Source organism: Engystomops pustulosus, chromosome 4 (genome assembly GCF_040894005.1).
Source record: "Engystomops pustulosus chromosome 4, aEngPut4.maternal, whole genome shotgun sequence".
Taxonomy (NCBI): Eukaryota; Metazoa; Chordata; class Amphibia; order Anura; family Leptodactylidae; genus Engystomops; species Engystomops pustulosus.
The window spans coordinates 101,444,825-101,466,304 of record NC_092414.1 but is presented as its reverse complement, the minus strand read 5'-3'; the positions used below and the strand labels follow the sequence as shown (position 1 = coordinate 101,466,304).

Here is a 21,480-nt window from a genome sequence, read left to right as displayed (position 1 = left end):
TACATATAGTAAACATTCTCTCTCCCACAGATATTCATTACAACTTATTATGAAAATTAACAAATCAAGAATATGGAAGTTGGCAAGTGGAAGAAAGAGTGAGGAGTCAATATGTGTTACTCTAGTCTCTTTTTCAAGGGGCTTAAGATATCAACCACTACATGACTTAACTAATGGTTCATGTGTATTATCATACAGCCCATTGGAAAAAAGAGTGAAGAATGTCTTATGCCTCCTTGATTCCTGATGAATGCTACCATTGTCATGTTGTCTGATATACCATATTTTCTGGACAATAAGACACCCTTTTTAGCAAGAAAAAATCTTGCTAAAAAGTGCCTTGGTCTTATAGACCGGAGGTCAGGAGGATCCAGCACTGCCAGACCCTCCTGCCCACTGGAGATCGGGTGATGCCCTGATATAGAGCTGCACCCGATCATCCCAGAGAGGAGAGGCTCCCTACTGCTCTCACCTCTCCCCGATGTCCTACAGGTCCAGGACCTGCGGTGAGGTCAGAATCATGTGACTGATCACATGCTTCTTACATCACCACAGATCTCATGCTGCCATGCTGCCCTGGGACAGGGTAAGAAGAAGAGGAATGGAGGAAGTATGTGTGTGGTTCTGTGTGTGTGTGTGTATAGGTGTCCAGGAATCACAGGTAAGGACGGCACTCCGCGGAGTTGTGGTGCACGGTTGAGTATGGGTGGTTACTTCTAAAATGGAGAATACTGTTTCTGTCTGTCACTTTACGGTACAGGTCAGTTATAAAAAAACCCTTGCATCCTTCATCAGTAATGTATCGAGAAAACTAACTTGAGCCAAAGCTGAGGTGGTGGTGAACTGTAATTCTTCTCTTATGGAGTTGAGAAAGAGAATGAACTCATCAAGGGCTTCACGTGGCCCCACCCATATGCAAACGATATTGTCGATAAATCGACGCCACATTTTTACGTGTCTCTGATATAAATGATGAGTATAGGCATGGTCTTCCTCGAACATCGCCATGTAACAGTTTGCATAGGGCGGAGCCTGTAAGAATATCAATCAAGAACTCTCTTTGTTCCAATGTTAGTCTTAAATCCCTCGAGAGCAACCTCCTAGTGGCTTCAATATCATGCTCAATTGAGGTATAGAGGCTGACTACGTCTATGGTAGCTAAAATGTCATCTATCCCCACCTGTTTGATCTTTCTAACAAAAAGGCTGCAGTATCTTATAAAAAAGCAGGTGTTTTCATGACTAATGGTGTCATTACCTTTTCTAATACCTTGGCTAGGGGGGAGAAGATTGAGTTGGTGGATGTCACTATGGGTCTCCCCGGGGGATCTACAAGGGTCTTATGGACCTTTGGTAATATATACAGTAGTGGTTTTTCAGGAATGTTAGGCTTAAGACATTCTTCCTATAGTCCGATATGACACATAATACATCAGTATCATTTGACTCAATCTGTGGTCTAAGTCTAAACAATCTTGGTTTGAGATTAAAAAGTTATTTCTCTCCTCCGAAAAAGTCTCACCCCACTGAGACATATATTGGTCTCGTCAAAAGAGATGTGGCTGCTTTGCTTAATCGCATTAAAATGGGTGAATTTACGGTTAATTGTAATCTTAATCGTGATGAGTTTAATGCACTTGATTCATTGATGTCCAATAAGGAGATAATTATAAAACCGGATGACAAAGGCGGATCGATCGTTGTTCTAGATCGGTCCGCCTATGTCAAAGAAATAGAACGACAGTTAGCTGACACTAAAACATATTTATTACTACCTGGCAACCCGATTTCCCATATTAAATCTAAAATCATTGCTATGGTCGATAGATATAAGTAAACAGGAACCATTAATCCCTTATCACCGACACTAGTTTTCAGCTCAATGACCAGACTCGATTTTTCAAATCTGACATGTCTCACGATAATTGGTTATAACTTCGGAACGCTTTAACATATCCCGGTGATTTTGAGAATGTTTTCTCGTGATACATTGTACTTCATGTTAGTTCTAAAATTTAAGTGATACGTTTTGCGATTCGTTCTGAAAAAAAGTGAAAATTTGCCAAAAGTTTGTAAAAATTCTTCATTTTCCAAGTTTGAAATGTTCTGCTTTCCAGATAGGAAGTAAAACTACCCAAAAAGCTTGATAAATTACATTTACGGAATGTCTGCTTTATGTTGAGATGATATTTTATGCTTCCTCTCACTTTTCTAGGATGTTATGAGGTGCAGAACTCTAGGTGCGATTTTTCTCATTTTCATGAAAATTGCCAAAACTCACATTTTGAGGGAAAACTCAGCTTCCAAGTGACTTTGTAAGGCCTAAATAATAGTAAAACCCCATAAATTACCCCACTATAGAAACTTCACCCCTCAACGTATGTAAAACAACTTCTATTAAGTCCATTAACCCTTTAAGTGTTTCACATGGGTTAAAACAATATGGACCTGCGATTTAGAAACTATGGAATTTTTTTGGAAAATACATTCATTTAGGCCAAACTGACAGTTTCAGAATAAATTAAATGATGAAACGCACTGCAACGTTTGATGCCCAATTCCTCCCGAGTGTACTAATACCCCATATGTGGTGGTGTCCTGCTGTATGGGCGCACGGCCGGGCATAGAATGAATGGAGGCGCCATTCACAGCAGATTTGTATTGTCACATTGTACAACCTATAAATTTTTATTTTTTTTGGTAATGCAAACATATGAGGGCTTATTTTTTACGGGATGAGATACAATGTATAGATAATTCATTTGGGGGGTCTATAGCTTATTCATGAGATTTTATTAACTATTTCAAGGGGGACACAAACAAAATCATCAATTTTTATTTTGGATTTTTAGCATTTTTTTTCCCCCGCTCACCGTAATGTAAAAATAATATTTTATCTTTATTCTCTGGTTCACTACGATTGCGGTGATACCTCATTTATATAGTTTTTCTTATCTTTGCTCAATGTTCCTGAGCAAAACCAATATTGGAGAATATCGCATTGTTTCTACTATTGACAACTTTTTAGGGCCATAACTTCTGTATTTTTCTGTTGTCAGACCTGGTTGAGGGCTTATTTTTTGCGAAAAGAGTTGTTCTTTTCAGTCGTATCATATTAGGGAACGTAGCTTTTTTTATCACTTTTTAGAACATTTTTTTGTTATGGTGTTTGATCGTAGTTTTTTTTTTCATCATTCACCGAGCGGGTTCAATATTGATTTAGATTTATTGTACAGATTAATACGGACGCGGTGATACCAAATATGTACATTTTTCGTGTGTTTTTGTGTTTTAAATACTGTATTTGCATTATATGTGTAACTGGGGAGATTATGGGACTTTCTTTTATTTATTTATTTATTATTATAAAATGATTTAATCTTTTTTTTTTACTTTCACATATTTTCCACATTTTGGCTTGAACAAGCGATCATCCGATCACTTATTCAAGCCTCTACACTGCAATACACTTGTATTGCAGTGTATAGTGTAAGTAACTGAGCATGCCGCGCAGGAAGGCAGAACCCGGCGAGAAGAGGAGCTGGGACCCGGGGCAGCGGCAGGAGGGATCGGATCCCCCGGTAAGCACACCGGGGGAGGTCCGATCTACGGGGGACACACTTGCACGCCGCGGTCATGCGGGAGTTTTTCCGATCCCGGGTGTTAGTGCCGGGTCTGGGCTGTGATATCACAGCCCGTCACCGGCACTATAATAACCCGATGTCCCGAAATCTTCTTCTGATGCGGCGCCGTAGAAAGGCATCGCGTCAGAAGAAGTACCCTTAATGACCGCCGTAGATTCCCGATAGGGCGGTCATTAAGGGGTTAATGAGACACTTGCTAAATATTTGATTAATCATGACCCTGTGACACCACTACTGTATATATTACCCCCATTAATTTGTAACAAGAAAGCTCCCAATTTGCGCACAAAACTGGTGAAAGCGGATATCGGTAGCACACTAAGGGTCCCACGACAAACCTTCCTTGCCACTAGAAAGAATTGAACGTTTCCATGTCTGAATTGTGCTCAATGTTCCAACATAATGAGAGGAGATACATTTTACCATCCCCGTTCAGGTCATTCGTTTAAAGTAAAAGGTTTTTTTTACATGTAATTCCACAAATGTGGTTTATCTCATAAGGTGCCCGTGTGGTTACTTCTACATGGAGAGACGATGCAGCGTATTTCTGAACGCATCAGTAAACACAAATCTACGATCCGATGCAAAGATGTCTTTCAGTCGATCCCCTTTCACTTTCAGAAATGTGGACATACCATTGCACAACTTAAATTTATGGTAATTGAAAAAATTGAACAACCTAGACGAGGAGGTAGTGTGAAACAACTCCTGCTACGCAGGGAAGCGTTCTGGATTTATACTTTGAACACTCTGGAGCCACAGGGGTTAAATCGTGATTTCAATGTAACTAAAATGTAACTTTGTATTGACATTCAACGATCTGTTCTTTTTCTTCCTGTACCTATACGGATTTTGTTTTATTTCCCTCACCCATTGTTGAAATTAATGATGTATGAAGTACCGCCTCCTGATGGTCTCACACCTCGATCTAGATTTCCATTCACATAATATATAATAAGTGTCTATTGCAAGTACATTTAGTAGTTGACAAAGGCTTTGTAAGCCGAAACGCGTTCTATGTGTATATATGACCTCTGACTAATAAACCTTTCGCAACGAAGCAGGAAGTGAGTGCTGGGATATTTCCTTCTATGTGTGTATAGGTGAGCTGAGTTTGTATAGGTGGGCTGAGTGTGTATAGGTGAGCTGAGTGTGTATAGGTGAGCTGAGTGTGTATAGGTGAGCTGAGTGTGTATGTGGATGGATGATGCAGGCTGAGTGTGTATGTGGATGGATGATGAAGAGCTGAGTGTGTATGTGGATGGATGATGAAGAGCTGAGTGTGTATGTGGATGGATGATGCAGAGATGAGTGTGTAAATGTATATCTGTGTGTCCTGTGCTTTAGTGCGACCAAGAGGGATATTTTAATTGGTATAAAATATATTTTTCCTTTTTTTGGAATCCTGGGGTGCGTCCTATAGTAATAAGCTTCTTATAGTCCGAAAAATACGGTAACTTTGAAAAATACGACTGACCATTGTAGATATAATTTAAAAAATTCATATTTTATCGAGTTTTAGCAATTCTTCACAATGTTAAGCATGAAGTAGAATATACAAAAGACAGAATTCTTTTTAGCAACTTCTTTGGAGGATATACCTCTTAGTAGTTTACAAAGTGTCCTTACCTTTAGCGTGGGTTGTGCAGTCACAATTCCCGATGGAGACTTAACTGTTCCGTGGCTTATGGAGACCGTTCACAGGTTATTCCGGGAAAGGAAACTTAATCCATTAGTAGCATTTTAGCAGAGATGGCACTTGCATGGTTTGTGACGTTTCGGAGGTCACGCCTCCTGCCTCAGGTATATCCTCCAAAGAAGTTGCTAAAAAGAATTCTACCTTTTGTATATTCTACTTCATGCTTAACATTGTAAAGAATTGCTAAAAGGCAGTCCCCGGGTTACATACAAGGTTTAGGTTCCTTAGGAATTTTCTTAAGTTGAATTTGTAAGCAAGTAGGAACTGGTATATTTTAAAATTGTAGTTTCAGACAAAATGGACTAGTCCCAGTGACAATTGGATTTTTAAAATTTGTGGGAACAAGAATTAGTAATAAAACATCATTGCAGACACCTTAAAGCTGATCATTGCAGCCCGGGACTACAGTAAAGCATCCAGAGATCTACACCAGTGGTCATAGTGTGCAGAGTAACTAGGGGTCATCTCTAAGTCAGGTGTCCGGGATCGCCTGTATACAAGGCCAAATGTGTAGTAGGTAAAGATACAGCTGTATATTCATTCATATGTTGTCATTATTTTTAGTTAATACTTGCATTTCACAAGTATAGAACACTGGAGGAAGGTTTTGCCATTTATTTTATTCAGAATGGTTTTTGTGGATTCCATTTTACAGCGTTTGTTATGATCTATTTGTTTCTTTCAATACTTTAGGATTATTATCATGCAATTCAGGGACTGGAAACAGGGAGGAATAATACCATGTTCTTCTGCTTAGGGTACTTGGTACTCTCCCCAATTTTATTAACTCAGATATATTTTCTCTTAATATTTCTTGCACATGAGAGTTGTTATGGTATGTAAGAAGGGGAAACTTCCCTCTTTTGAAAATTTATATCCAATGGTTTGATGTTATTTTTCACCCAGGCTGTTAAAAAAAAAAAAAAAAAACCTACAACCAGGCAGGTGTCATTGTTTAGACAGAATGTTTGCAGGATTAAATGAAAAATGACAGGACCCCCCTTTGGAGTAGCTCCATCTCTCTGTTTTGCCTGTAACTAATTTGGGTTCCATGGATTTACAAATGTGGGAGTCTTTTTCAATCCCCTTTCTTCTGGAATACTTTTCTTCCTGTCAGCAGCCCTTTTTAATATAGCATCAAGAGTCGGACAAAAGTATGGACCTACACAGAGTAAAGCTCTGAATTTGTTGTTTGCTTACATATTTTTGGGCCATAATAATAAAAATGGCAAATATGCAGTAAGTGACTTTCCAACTCCCAATTCCCAATTAATATAAAGCTGACAGTAAAAGATATAATAATTGCAGCTGAAGTCTCAACATACTATCCATTTTCCTATCCATGTGGTACCGAAGTTTTTTTTTATAACAGTTGGTGGCAATTAATAAATCTATTTTTATGATTTTGCCCTATAAGATAAACAACTCTTTAATTCTGTAGTTACCATTTTTAAATTCATGAGACACCATTAGCTTATTTTCAGCAATTTACTATTCCTTTTGGATCAGGGCTTTAGGGCTCTCAAATATTTTAGTTGGACCTCTTCCAGACTCTTAGCATTACATTATTAAGTGTTTATATCCGTTCCTTTAATTGTGCACATTTTTTTTTAATATTTATCTTCCATTTCAGTATCCGACACTCACCAGTTCTATGTGTGGACATTTTTGTTTAGATGGATTAGATTTGTGTAATATCATTACTCAAGCATGAAATTCGTCTCAAATCAGATTTCAATTTATCCTTGAACAAGGATTGCTCATATTTAAAGCACAAAAAAATGCTTGAAGTTATTTTTTTATTGCATTAACAACTAGAGAATAGTAAACTATGCAATATACCTCATTAAATAAAACATCTCCTCTGTGCCTTTTTTCAGGTCTTCCTTTCTCTTGTAGTGAGCAGTGGTTAAAGGAAACCTAACATTTGATTTGATGCATTATGAGGCAAACATAGAGAGAATGCTAGAAGAATACGGATGCAGGATCATATCTTGGTTATCCCTCAGTTGAGTGGTATTGCTGAAAAACAATTACCGTATAACATTCAGGACCTTGGGAAAGCTGGGTCAGGCTGGCTGACATAAACACATTACACACACAGCTTGTAATTACAAACAGATGTTAGTCAAGACATAACTAATCAACCTGAGCTGGATCACTCATACACAGCAGCTGGAGGATGGTGCAGCAATTTATTATTCTGCCTTCTGGAACAAGCCAGATTACATCATCCTCTCCTGCAGAGAAAAACTCACGTGCTAGGAGAAGCACTGAACCAAGCAGTGGAGGAGCCATCAGTATAGCTACAGCATTCTCAAGGTATGTTTGCTTCATAATACATCAAATCAAATGGTAGGTTTCCTTTAAGAAAAGAAGGCAAATGATACACTGTTTCCATACCTGGAGAATATTTCACTTGTATGATTCAGCTTTCTAACAAGACTGTGATTCAGCTTCAGATAAGACTATCCTGCCAAAAACCATTTACTATTCTCAGGGCAGCACACTGTGAGGGACTCTCTGTATCTGTCTTATGAAGGACAAGAAAAACACTCAAGGGGTGCTGAGGGGAGGGTGACTTTTAACTCTTTGTGTTCTTAACCCTACAGAAGTCAGGGGAGAACCTCCAGTCATGCTGTCATGATTGGATAACATCAAAACTAGGGAAAGTAGAATACATTACTGCTAAATTATTTCAGAGAGGAACATTGTGCCTAACTGGCTGTTAGCCATCCTCCCTGAAAGACACAAATCACTGAGACACGTTAAAATTGTTTCTTGTTCGGCTTTCCTTGAAGAATGGTTATTTTAAAATGTGGTCCCAGCAGACTGACATTCGCTGTAGATGCCGCAGTTGACATAATTGGCTCGAGGTTTGAACCTTCTCTTTTTAGTGCAGCCACAACTGAGATACAAGTAAACTGGCTAATGATCAGAATTCTCCTGACAATTCTCTGAACAATTCCTTTGAACAATATTTGCAGACCATGTAAGATTCATCTACTGAAAGAAGGAAGGATTTCAAAATATTTAATGAGGAGATGGGCACAATGTTCTGCACACTTCTCTGCTGCTCATCCTCAAAGGACTTTTTCATAAGCCCCCTGCAGTGCACAGATGTGATAGACAGTTACAGTAGATGAAGATAAGATTGTTTTTTACAAAAAAAAGGAATTTTCATATGAGAATATTTGACTATTCTCTTGGCACAACAAATACAACTCCTTGAATTTTAGTGGTTTAGCCTAAACGAGAAGACATTTTCAAATGGCACAAAATAGAGAACACCAGTAAAGCTAAACTGCACTTGCTGCAGGCACAAGCTGCACCATTAATTGTAGAGACACTTAACCTTACCAAATAGTTTATTACGTAGAAGCGGTCATATTCATGGTTTCGGGGATTGACCTTCCGGTGTTGCTTTTTTCTCATGTGATCTTTTAGAGTATTTTTGTCTCTAAAGGTCTTTTCACAATATAAACACTGCAAACTAAGAAAGTACAATTTACAAACAATACAAAAAGTCAGACTGTATGATTAAATACAACTTATTACTGTTAATGTATTACAGCTATAAAAACTGTAGGGTATCGCTGCACAAGCGCATTATTATAGTTTCAGTGTAAAAAGCATCATTATGGTCCCAAAGCATACATTTCTAATAATTATGTTGCATGAATGAATACTTAATATCACTGTAATATTGTTTATCAAAAGAATAAATGCAGACGAATCTGCATGCTAGCCACCATAGATTAATATGTGCTCAGAAAAAAGTTATTATTATTAGTATAAACACCATTGCTTTTTTTGGGAGACTTGTGCAAGGTTGTTTGAAATTGTTGTAAAATATAAACACCGCACCAAACTGTGAGGATGCAGAAGTTTTCCTCCAAAGCAGCCAATGGGAAGCTTTAGAAAAATTGATGGCAATAACATTTTTGCTGTGTTCACAAGTTGCATTTAAATGTTTTTTAATTGATAATTTTCCCCTTCAAGGACGGATTATAGGCTTGGATTTTGAAGGGATGGTTTCTCAAGCGACCTTTACACGCCTTCCAACACTGATCAACACCGATCCTATGTTGTTCAAATGCCATATGTAAACAAAACTTATATTACAATCCAAGCATACGCCAATATTTAGAGCACAAACATGAGGTTCAATACTTTTTCTTGCTTCAGAGAACATCTCCATGATACAGCATGTTAAAGGAAATGTACCATTTGCTTTTATGCATTATGAACCAAACATACTTTGAGAATGCTGTAGCTACACTTATACAGAAATATATCTTGTTTAATCTCTCAACTGAGTGGCTTTACTGCAAAAAAAAATTATAAAATTATGATAATGAGGCTATGGCACTCCTGTGGCCACTCCTGTGGTGCTCTCCTCTTATACCCCCCCCCCCCCTTATTATACACTGCTTCAGAGAACACTGTATTCACAGTGTTGTCCTCGACAGGCAGAAGTTCCTGAATGACATTGCAGCATAATGATCTGCAGGATACTGGAAAAGCTGGATGACATCACAGACTCTTGGGAAGGCTTATGGGGGGCAGGATGAGGCAGCCTTATGCATGCTGGAAGAGTGCATAATTAGGGTAAGAGCCTCATTATCATAATTTTATAATTGCTTTTTCAGCTAAACCACTTGATTCAGGGATTAAACAAGATATGTTTCTGCATCTGTGTAGCTACAGCATTCTCAAGGTATGTTTGGTTCACAATGCATAAAAACAAATGGTAGGTTTCCTTTAAAGGGGAATATGGAAACTGCCCATGCGGGTCAGGACTGGGTCCTGGCGTCTCTCTGATTATTCTAGTTTCGGATCCTGCATCCAACAACAATTTTGAAGGGGTTACAGAACTCACTTCATTTAATAAATGGCCACTTTGAACCAGGGGACAGCACAGGAAGTGAAGTCCCTGGTAAAATTGAAGAATTGAAGTGATGTTCCATGTTCAAGGAGGCGATGCATTGGTTGAAACAAGACTTCCATCCATTTGCAAGGAACCAAAACCAGAAGTAGCAGAGCAGTGTAGCCGGAGTGGGGTTAATATATGTTCTTTTCCCATATGGAAAATATGTCCATAGCAGGATACAAGAAACTCTTTCAAGTCAATATTATATTGTTAAATAATATTTATATAGCACCTGTCCATCTTCTTCTGCAACGTGTCCAGAAATTCATTACAATACACAATATTATCTGGCAATCCAACATTGAATGAGTGCTCCTCATTCATGTGATTGAACAAAACCGACCTGCAAGTAAAAAGAAAAATAAGGTATTATATTTCATGCAACAGTAAACCTATACTTGTACAGAACAAACCTCAGATATGACACAGTGTGGGATCCTAGTTGCTATTACACTGCAAGTACAAATAAATGCAACCTATATTTTGTATGCTCTGCTGCAGCTGAGGGCAACTCAGAATAAATTGTTCATGCTGAATAAGGTAAGCTGTCCATGTGGTTATATAAAAACCATGTCCAGCATTGCTTCAAACTGGGGCACTGCCACCAGCTTTAACTCCACTATCAGTACTCTTGTAGGGTATGAAATATCTGTTCTAGAATTCCCTCTTCTCTTAAATTTCACCCATTTCTTCATGAGATAAGTCACATTTAGTGGCTGCTCGCAGATCATCACTTTAGATGTCCATATTTTGCGCTCTAGAGTACCTAGAACCGTGAGATGCAGACAGTGAAAGACACATGCTGCACATATAGATCCAACCCCACCCTTTTCTTTTACTGCACATCTCCCTGGTGCTGTAGTTCATATGATCACAAACTTGATACGATTTAAATAGTGCAATTATCATCTTTAATATTACAAACATTGTTGTGTCCAGTGGCGTAACTAGGAGAGGCAGGGCCCCATAGCAGATTTTTTCATGGGGCCCCCCTTAAAAATATTCATACATACACACACGTTTATACAACATAACACAACATAACATTCTACACTCACTTTTATATACTCGTCCACACATACATACATATACACTCAAGTGCACACATTTATGTACTCATATATACATCTATACACTAAAAATGCATGCATTCTGTTTATATACATACATATAGCATACATACATCATATACATAAACATACAGTATATAGACACCATATGCACACATATTGAATCTATATACAGTATATACAAAATGCATATACATACAGCAAACACACATAAATACAGCATATAAACATACAGTATATACAGTGTTTACACACATACTGCATATACATGCAGTATATACACACACATACATACAGTGTATGCAGCATATACACACATACATACAGTATATACAGCATATACACACATACATCAGTATATGCAGCATATACACACATACATACAGTATATGCAGCATATACACACATACAGTGTATACAGCATATACACACATACATGCAGTATATGCAGCATATACACACATACATACAGTATATGCAGCATATACACACATACTGCAAATACACACATACAGCAAATACACACATACATACAGTATATACTGTAAGCAAATACACACATTTAGCATACATTCATTAACTATACATACATATATAGGGACTTACATATCTTGCAGTGGGGTGGGTCGATTAGGAGGCATCCTGCAAGACTATGAAGTGGGCGGCCGTGGGAGCAGCGTGGAGGGCCGGCGGCCGCGGGAGCCTGCGGGGTGGCCGCGGGGCCGGGGAGCCTGCAGGGTGGCCGCGGGGCCGGGGAGCCTGCAGGGTGGCCGCGGGGCCGGGGAGCCTGCAGGGTGGCCGCGGGGCCGGGGAGCCTGCAGGGTGGCCGCGGGGCCGGGGAGCCTGCAGGGTGGCCGCGAGGCCGGGGAGCCTGCAGGGTGGCCGCGGGGCCGGGGAGCCTGCAGGGTGGCCGCGGGGCCGGGGAGCCTGCAGGGTGGCCGCGGGGCCGGGGAGCCTGCAGGGTGGCCGCGGGGCCGGGGAGCCTGCAGGGTGGCCGCGGGGCCGGGGAGCCTGCAGGGTGGCCGCGGGGCCGGGGAGCCTGCCAGGCAGCTACGGGAGCAGCGTTTAGGGCAACATTGAGGGGACCAGGGTAACGGCTGGGCGGCCGCGGGAGCAGCATGTCCGCCGAGCACAAGCAGGAGCAGCGCTGAGGACGGGTGGGCAGCTGCGGGACCAAGGTACCGGCCGTGAGAGCATCATGCTGGCCGGGCAGCTGCGGTAGAAGTGCGGCGGGTGGATGAGCAGCTGTGGGACCAGTATGCCAGCCGCGGGAGCAACGTGCTGGCCAGGCGGTCTGTGTGCTGGGGACAGGACGGAAACACTGGGGCGGGCTTGACAAAGAGGGGGACGGGCCATGATATCAACCTTAATGCGTGTATAGCAGGGCCCGAGAGGCGGTCGGACCGGGTACGGAAATACAGTGCAGTCTCCAGACATTGTGATTGTGCCGCTGCCCTGGCCCCTGACACTCACGGGCCCCGTAGCAACCGCTACGGCTGCTACGGCGGTAGTTACGCCACTGGTTGTGTCTTGTAGAAGGTCAGGATGTTAAAGCATGTAATCGGCAACATGTGAGAAAACTGAAGAAGCATATAAAAAAGATCAAACCTGTTTCCTGTAAAGTCCTCACTGCAAAACATGCATGATCTCTGGAACGTTGTGTCTGACCTCTCATGCTGTTGTTGCTCGAGAACATTTTTCTGCAAAATTCAGCAAGAAAGTAAATGTAAAAACCTATAATTTGAGTAGTGTACTTGCAAATAGCATGCCTCAAAATAATAAACCAAATAATTTAGTCTCCAAATATGGATATTAAAAGCTGTAAAATGTTTATTAAAAAAAAATCATACAGGAAGAAAAATTATCTGCTAAAAATTAAAGAACAGAATAATAACGTCATAAAAAGTTTCCTTTTTCCATTACCTTTTATTAATGTTCAAAGACATTTTTCTAATATAACATATGTAGAGTGATCTTATTAAAGCAAGTCAGCAAATACTACACTCAACTCCAGACCAAGGTATTTCATACATTAAATGGGAATATACCGTAACACCTATAATTTTACTAATTAAAAAAACCATAATAAAAATTATTTATTCTTTGGTTGTGGATTTTTTTTCTTTTACATTCACCGTGAACATTTATAAGGGACTCTGCTCCTTTATCTGCAGAGTGGGAATAGAGTTTACAGCGGCCACATGGACATACAGTAGGAAACTGTAAATCAGAGATAATTCATTAGGGAAATTTCAGGAAACGGTTTAAGAGAAATCCTTTCTTTGATGTCTAAGGCTATAGTGTTCTAAGTATCATAGTAGCTAAGGTTCAAAAATGACATCGATCCACAAAGTACTGACACCCTCTGTAAAGATATTGGGGGGGGGGGGGGTGTTAAACGCCAGTCTTAATATTCCCCCCCTGTCGGCAGACACGCTAGGTTGGACCTTTTTAGACCAGGTCTGACCTGGCAGAGATTTCCACTATAGTAAAGATGCCAGGCCCTGGGTGTTCACAATCCTGCTGCCTCATTCTCGAACCAGTCACACTCAAAGTGGTGTGCGGGGCAGAAAATACTCAGAACTGCGGGAGATGGGTACATTTATTATGCCTTCTCCACCAGAAAACTGCCAGAGAAGGCATAATAAATATCCCCATTGTCTTTACAGGAACTGGAGTACCCTGTGCTTCTTCTCAACTGTCTCCTTCTCCAAACGCATTATTTCTGGGGTATAGCATTTCTCACATATGAAGCGGTCATTGGCCTCATTGGCGGTCACTGCTTATAATTATCCTATGCGAATGGAAGGACATTAAAATCAACAAAAAGCCTCTGCACAATTAAATATAGTCATAATATAGACATGGTGGTGGTTGAGAATACCTGATTATCAGTTTTCTTTTCTGTCAATGGGCATATCCTTTCTCTATACATTCCGGAACGCCTGTGCAAGTGTTGGCAATGGCCCTTTTTTGTTTTATGCACACGTTATAGACATGTTCCACTTATACCACCCACAATAAAAGAGGTCAGGACAGTGGCTAGCTTGAAAGTAGGTCTCTGAAGCTGTTATTTCAGTCCCCTCTGAATGCCAATGATTTGTTTTGCCCAGAAAGAAGATCAATATAGATTCACAGTGTAGTCAATTACAAAAGAATTGTTAATCATGTTTAGCGGTTTTACAGTAATTACATGCATATGTAATAGTAAACGAATTTTCTCTGGAGGAACAAGCATATTGCAAAGCGAAATCTGCATGTGGCAGTTTCACCCTCTCTACTAAACATCTGTTGCATTTTACAAACACATGGTTAAGGGATCTAAGGAATTTATATTTCTCAAAGCTGCAACTGAAATATTTCAAACTGTAGCACTAAATATTATGTTCTTTATGAAAAAGTGTGACAAGACATCAAACCCAAGGAGCACTCCCTTAAATAGAACAGCACATTCCATCCTTCAAGAATAGAAGAGGTAATATTACAGGTGGACAGCAGATGGAGATATCAGAACTCATACAAAATACACTATAGACCAAATATTGATCTTCAGCATGGAGTAGACAGAAAGATATGTTGTATTTTCCTTGTTCCTTAGAGAACATATGCCTAACATTCTGGGTATTCCACTTGTTGTCTAGGAGTCGTACCGCACACCAATGATTTTATCAATTCAGGTGCTCTGGATAGGGTCCCAATCCCATACGTAAATAAATTGTGGAATCCAGTCACACTGATTCTGGTTGCTTTTTTGTAATTTTATTTAGTAATGTGCAAATATGTCAATCCCTGACCTACATCGGACACTGCAATATAGTAACATTTTGATACATTGATAAGTATGTGTCAAAGGTTTACAATTGTGAGAATAACATAAAAAAACATTCTGGGTAAACCTCTAGGTATGATGCATAGATCTACTTTTAAAGCAATGTACGTATAAACATGGAAGCAGAGTACGGTAGTTCACATGAATCTATGTGACACTGCTACATATCTTTTCTTTCGGTGACATCTTCCTTACCATGAGGTTTCCCTGCCTATAAAAGCATAAAGAAATCTCATCCCTTACCAAGCAATCCAAATAGAATAACAATGCTTACAGGAAGAAGGGGGATGCCGCAGCAGTACCTCTCCCCTGAGATATGTTGTAGAGGAGAAGTGGAGCACACACCAGGAAGAAAATCTACATTTACAAAAATAGAGTGAAGGAAAATATTTGGCTGTACTACATGAGAAAGAAATGATTATATATACTGTGTATATATACTGTATATATATATATATATATATATATATATATATATATTTATATATATATATATATATATGATCCAGGTGTCTGTTTGTTTCCTGAACATTGCAGTTTGTTTATTGTACATAATAACATCATGTCTGGATCAAAAGCTGTCCGAGATTATGGTTCCTTGGAAATTGATTTTTGGCATATGTACTGGGAGTACCCCCAGATTGAGACAGGTAACTGACTTTCTGTCTTGCCCAATGTCGCTTAGAGTCCCCTGTGTACCAGACCCTATGCCCACCCTAAGTAAATGGAAGAAACAAAAGTCACAACCAAAAAGGCTACAAGTCACTTTTAGAGAAAACAAGCATATTTCAGTGGCGCAGAGGCCCTGAAATAATCGCAAATGCTAGATTATTGCGAGCTTTTGCGATTATTTGCCCCGATCCGGCACCTTTACGCCAGTGGGTGCCGGCGACTTTTCATATGTGAAAAGGCAGGGCCTGGCGTAGGATAAACGGTGCACAGCCGGCTGCCCCGATACATCAAGAGGCGGAAGCCTCTTGATGTATCGGGCTACGAACATGCAGAGGCGGGGCTATCATACGCTGATATGATAAATGCTATGATAAATATGCCCAGTATATGCATGCAGCATACAGACAGCATCATGCACAGCATATACAGCATACAGACACAGCATATACATGCAACATACACACAGCATCAAACACAGCAGTTTACCTGTAGCATACACACTGAATCATACACAGCATACACACAGCATCATATATCGCTGCTGAACTTCAGGAGCTCCTAGCTGGTGGGCGTAGCCTCTTGATGTATCGGGCTACGAACATGCAGAGGCGGGGCTATCATACGCTGATATGATAAATGCTATGATAAATATGCCCAGTATATGCATGCAGCATACAGACAGCATCATGCACAGCATATACAGCATACAGACACAGCATATACATGCAACATACACACAGCATCAAACACAGCAGTTTACCTGTAGCATACACACTGAATCATACACAGCATACACACAGCATCATATATCGCTGCTGAACTTCAGGAGCTCCGAGCTGGTGGGCGTAGCTAGCTAATGTGAGCTTCTGCAGCAAGTGCAGAGAGTCCAGCTCACCGGAGAATCCTTTGTTGGGACAGTCAGAGGCTGTTTTCTTTCACAAAAACTGCCCAGGGGTCGGGCAGGGCCCTTCTTCTCCATCAGCCGACAAGGAGCAGTCCGCCCATCCCTATTCCTGCCGGGCAGCGCTGCTGTGCTTGGACGCAGGCGGCATGACACCATCAAACGCCGCCTGCGTCCTCCAGAGCCATAGAGCACTGCAAAGCTTGCCTCCGTGTCGATAGTGATACTAATGGTGGTAGTATGGACTGCCAGCGGAAGGTCCGTACAGCTAGTGGATGATTTGGGCGAGTGCCCAAATCACCCACAGCTGTTGTGCCGCCTCCATCAGGGCTCCTCATGAGGCAAAATTTTCATCCCGCCTCATGGCAGATGTGGCCCTGGGGATGTGCAACACCCCTGCCAATGCAAAGGCAGGCTGGTAGTTGCGAATAGCTCTCTCTCCAGGTCAGGAGCTGTTAGGGGAGTCAAAAATCCTCTAGGATGTTTCCAGAACCTGGGATATTGTTTAATTGCAGCTGTAGCTAATGCCTGGCAAGGCAACAGTTAACATTATGATATGTAATCGTCCATTGATGTTTCTGTAACACAAGCTTGAAGGTGATTGGAGAGGTGCTACCACCTGACCAGGGGAGTATATAAACTGCTCTCAGTGGTATGTCTTATCAGTCATGGTGCAGGTACTAGAGGCGCACCACCCATGAGGTGACTTGAGATGATAGTGCTGGAGGAAGGGGATCGGCACCTCGCCCCTCCCTCAGGACATTGTCATTGCATTTTTGCACCGTTTGATGAAAGCTGTGCAGTGAGCGGATACCTTGCATTTCTCTGCAGGACAAGACCTGTGATGACATGATGATCATAGGTCCCACTGGGAGATGCTGTATACCGGTTGTGGTCTGTACAAAAGGTGAGGGGGAAGAAGGAGACACAGTGGGGAGGGAACTGAATTCAGGGGGGAGCAGAAGGGGGGGTGCTCTTTAAATGAAGGGAGGCACGAAGTAAGGGCTCACTGAATGAAAGGGGGGCAAGGAAAGGGCACAATGAAGGACAGAGGGGCACAATGTAAGGGAAAACTGAATGACGGGGCACAAAGGAAAGCTCACTGAATGCAGGCACAAGTGAAGGGCTCACTGAATGAAGGGGTTAAAAGAGAATGGCTTACTGAATCAAGGGGGGCATCAGTGGGATGTAAACATAGGGGGGCTCACTGAATGAAGTGGGGCAGAAGGGGGATCACTGAATGAAGAGGAGCAAATGGGGGGCTCACTGAATAAAGAGAAGGAGAACATAAGGCAGGTAACTAAATAAAAAGGGGGGAAACAGCAGGGGGTCTCAGTAAATGAGTTTAGGGGTTGTGTGAGAGGAGGGAGAAACATGGGGACATATGCAGCAGAGATGAAGTTACACATAAATGATGTTAAGGTTACACATTAATCATGTTACATTGCACAAATGATGCAATACCACAGAACTGAGTAACGCCCCTATAATCATATAGTTGTTCCTGTGTCCCAATGGATGATCTTTGTAGATACAATTTTTCACCAAACGTGAAAAAAATTTGTACAGTCCCCAGAATGATAGCAATATACAAATGTCTGCCAATCCCACATAGAATTACACTTTACTCAGGACTGTACACAGAAATATGGAAAATTTATGGTTGACCATAAGACCCAAAGAACTAAACTCGTAAGAAAAAGGCAGTATGCATTTTTTTGTGTATTTTCCTGCATTTTAATTTGTTCCCCTTCCCAGTACATGACATTCAATATTAATTGGTACCAGTAGAGATCACAACCTGACCCGCAGATAAAAAAAGCCTCATACAGCTCTGGAAATAGAGAATTAAAAAAAGTTATGGTCCTTGGAAAATGAGGGTCAGAAACAGAAAAGGGTTATAGTTTTAAAGGGGCACAAGAACAGAGTCTTTTGTACAGGGTGATTATTTATGGACAGTTGGAGATTACAAGACCTTCCATCTGCGCTCAATTTATGGTCAGGAATGTCTGACTGATGAGGTAAAAGACAGGAGGCTTCACTTTACATATCAAGAAAGTGATGCAGATGTACCGGTATATTGGTAAATTACCTAACATCACGCTCTCCAAACTTATACACACATATTTGAGATTTCTAATGATCTTCTCTTCTACAGGTATATATCTCTGATTGCTGAATCAATTTTCACCCATCTACTCTGTCTTTAAATACAGTCTTACTTTCTGCAATGATAAATATCTGTATTACATGTGTCTGTTTCTTTCTCTTACATTTGACCCTTTGCTGTCCTAACTAATATAATGTCCATCTATGCCCCTCAATGAGTTTGTTTTTCTCTGTTTAGTACTTGATCCACATGTGTTAATTCTCCTAGATTAATTGTTTTACGAGCTAAATGAGGGCCTGGTCTCTTGTCTTCTCTGGGTATTAATTTAGTGATAGTATAGGATGCTTGCATTCTTTGGTTGCTTAGCATAATATTCTGCCAAGTATAATAATATTCTGACAAGTATGCTGCAGTTATACATTGCACTTATGTTTGTCTTAAAAATGTTTTCCATTTTCGATCTGTTTGCTATGGTTGTTTTACTTTCCTACCGTCCATCGATCTCACCAGGACCAACTATCCATAAAAACTTATCACAGTGTTCTGCTGTAAAGCAAGAAATAACTTCTGTTTACATGGTTAGGCATATAGTCTGTATGTTACTTACTTCTATAGCAGCTGGACACATGTATATGTATCTCTAACTTGTTTACATCACATTGGGGTTGGTCTGGGTTCACTTTACCCATTCAGGAGGTGTTATGTCACTGTACCTATCTTAGTACTATTGACATGGTATGTAATTGTATGTACTTTGGTACAATTTTAATTAATTTTATGCTATTCTCCTTGTCTGGTTTTTCCAGTATGATCTTTATGCCGATGACACCCAGCTATATACTTCTGCTCGTAACACCGGAACACTAGTGAATGTCTCTCAGCTGTCTCTATCATCATGTCCTCTTTCTTCTTGAAACTTACTCTAAGACTGAACTTCTGGTCTTTCCACCATCTACTAACTTACCTAACCCCGATCTCTCCATCTCGGTCTGTGGCATCACTATAGCACCAAGGCAGCAGGCCCGCTGTCTTGGTGCTGGACTCTGAGCTTTTCTTTTCCCCATATATTCAATCTCTTGCAGCTTGCATCTCAGAAACATCTCTACAGTTTCCGACAATTGAAAATTCTAAAATGCTAATTGACTACTGTAACTCCCTACTAATTGGTCTTCCACCCGCTAAACTCTCTCCTGTACAATCTAGTCTTGCAGCAGCCAGGCTTGTCTTTCAGACCAAATGCTACACGGATGCCTCCAGTTTATACCAATCACTGCACTGGCTGCCAGTCTCCTTCCGTATTCACTTTAAAATAATAACCTTCATCCACAAAGCTCTGAATAATGCTGCACCTCCCTATCTCTCTTCTCTCATTTCAGTATATCACCCTTCTCGTGCTCTTCGATCTGCCAGTGATATTAGATTAATCTCTACCTTAATTTGAACCTCTCATGCACGTCTCCAGGACTTCTCCAGGACTTCTCCAGAGCTGCACCAATTCTCTGGAATGCCCTCCCCTGGACTCTCAGACTAATACCCACCCTCCAAAGCTTCAAACGTGCTCTTAAAACCCATCTCTTTAGGCAAGCCCATCACACTCGCTAACTGCATGAAACGTGAACTCTACCTTTACTAATCCATCCTATGTCCTAGCTCCCGTCTGTTATTCGGCAAACAGCAGATATATACCAAGTTCTAGGCTTCTTTGCAGTCTTTTTTTACTATGGACCCTGTAAATAAGATGGCGGCTGATGGCTGGTTCAAGCAGCAGAATTTTTATTTATTAAATTATCTTATATTGTTCCCTTATAAAGAATTGGCTGGACCATTCTACAACCTCTTGTGTCAACACCCTCATCCTCATAGTCTGTAAGCTCTTGTTTTATACTAAGGGCATGAGCTGGCAGGCTATATACTTGGGGCATGAGCTGGCAGGCTATATACTTGGGGCATGAGCTGGCAGGCTATATACTGGGCTGTGACCAATGCATTTCCTACCCTCGGCTTACTCGAGTCAATAGTTTTTCCCAGTTTTTTTGTGTTAAAATTAGGGGCCTTTGCTTATACACCGGTCGGCTTATACTCTCTTATACACGGTACCTTGCTGATTTCATACAAGTCTTTTTTAACAACTTTTTCAATTCTGAGATTTTTAACTGTTAACTATCTACCGGTATATTCCCATACACTCCGAATGTTGTCCATCACCTGAAGAAATGCCACCAAGGAGTCTGTATAGAGAATCTGACCAGATGATGTGCCTTATTTTAGCCATATGATATGGTTAATATTATATGCTGACAGCGATCAGCAGTTACTCTAATAAAGCACAAAGTAGAATTTTAGAATAGGGAAATTGGATAACTAAAATATAGCTCAAAATAGCATCTTATTTTTCTTCCTAAAATATAAATATTCATGGTGAATGCTCCAAAGTAGGTTGTCTGTTGCTAATGGAAACCTAATAGACCAGGATAGAGCTAGGATATGTGTGGAGAAATCACTCGAGTAGAGGCAAATAAATGAGAACTGAAGGTTTTGATGCTGAGGAAGCTGCACATACTAAAGAGAGCCAGCAGGATGTGGACTGAAATGTAATAAGCATTTCCTGGAATGATATAAAAGG

General features: G+C 40.7%; 1 protein-coding gene across 1 annotated transcript in view; it reads right to left on the bottom strand.

Moving 5' to 3' along the window:
• Window positions 1-21,480, bottom strand: part of ZNF277 (zinc finger protein 277) — a 74,573-nt gene that overhangs the window by 10,666 nt on the left and 42,427 nt on the right. The window contains exons 5-7 of the mRNA XM_072146921.1: window positions 12,954-13,045; window positions 10,508-10,618; window positions 8,703-8,835 (exon numbers count right to left, since the gene is read on the bottom strand). Of these exons, the coding sequence (XP_072003022.1) occupies window positions 8,703-8,835; window positions 10,508-10,618; window positions 12,954-13,045 (336 nt within the window). The remainder of the gene's footprint in view (window positions 1-8,702; window positions 8,836-10,507; window positions 10,619-12,953; window positions 13,046-21,480) is intronic.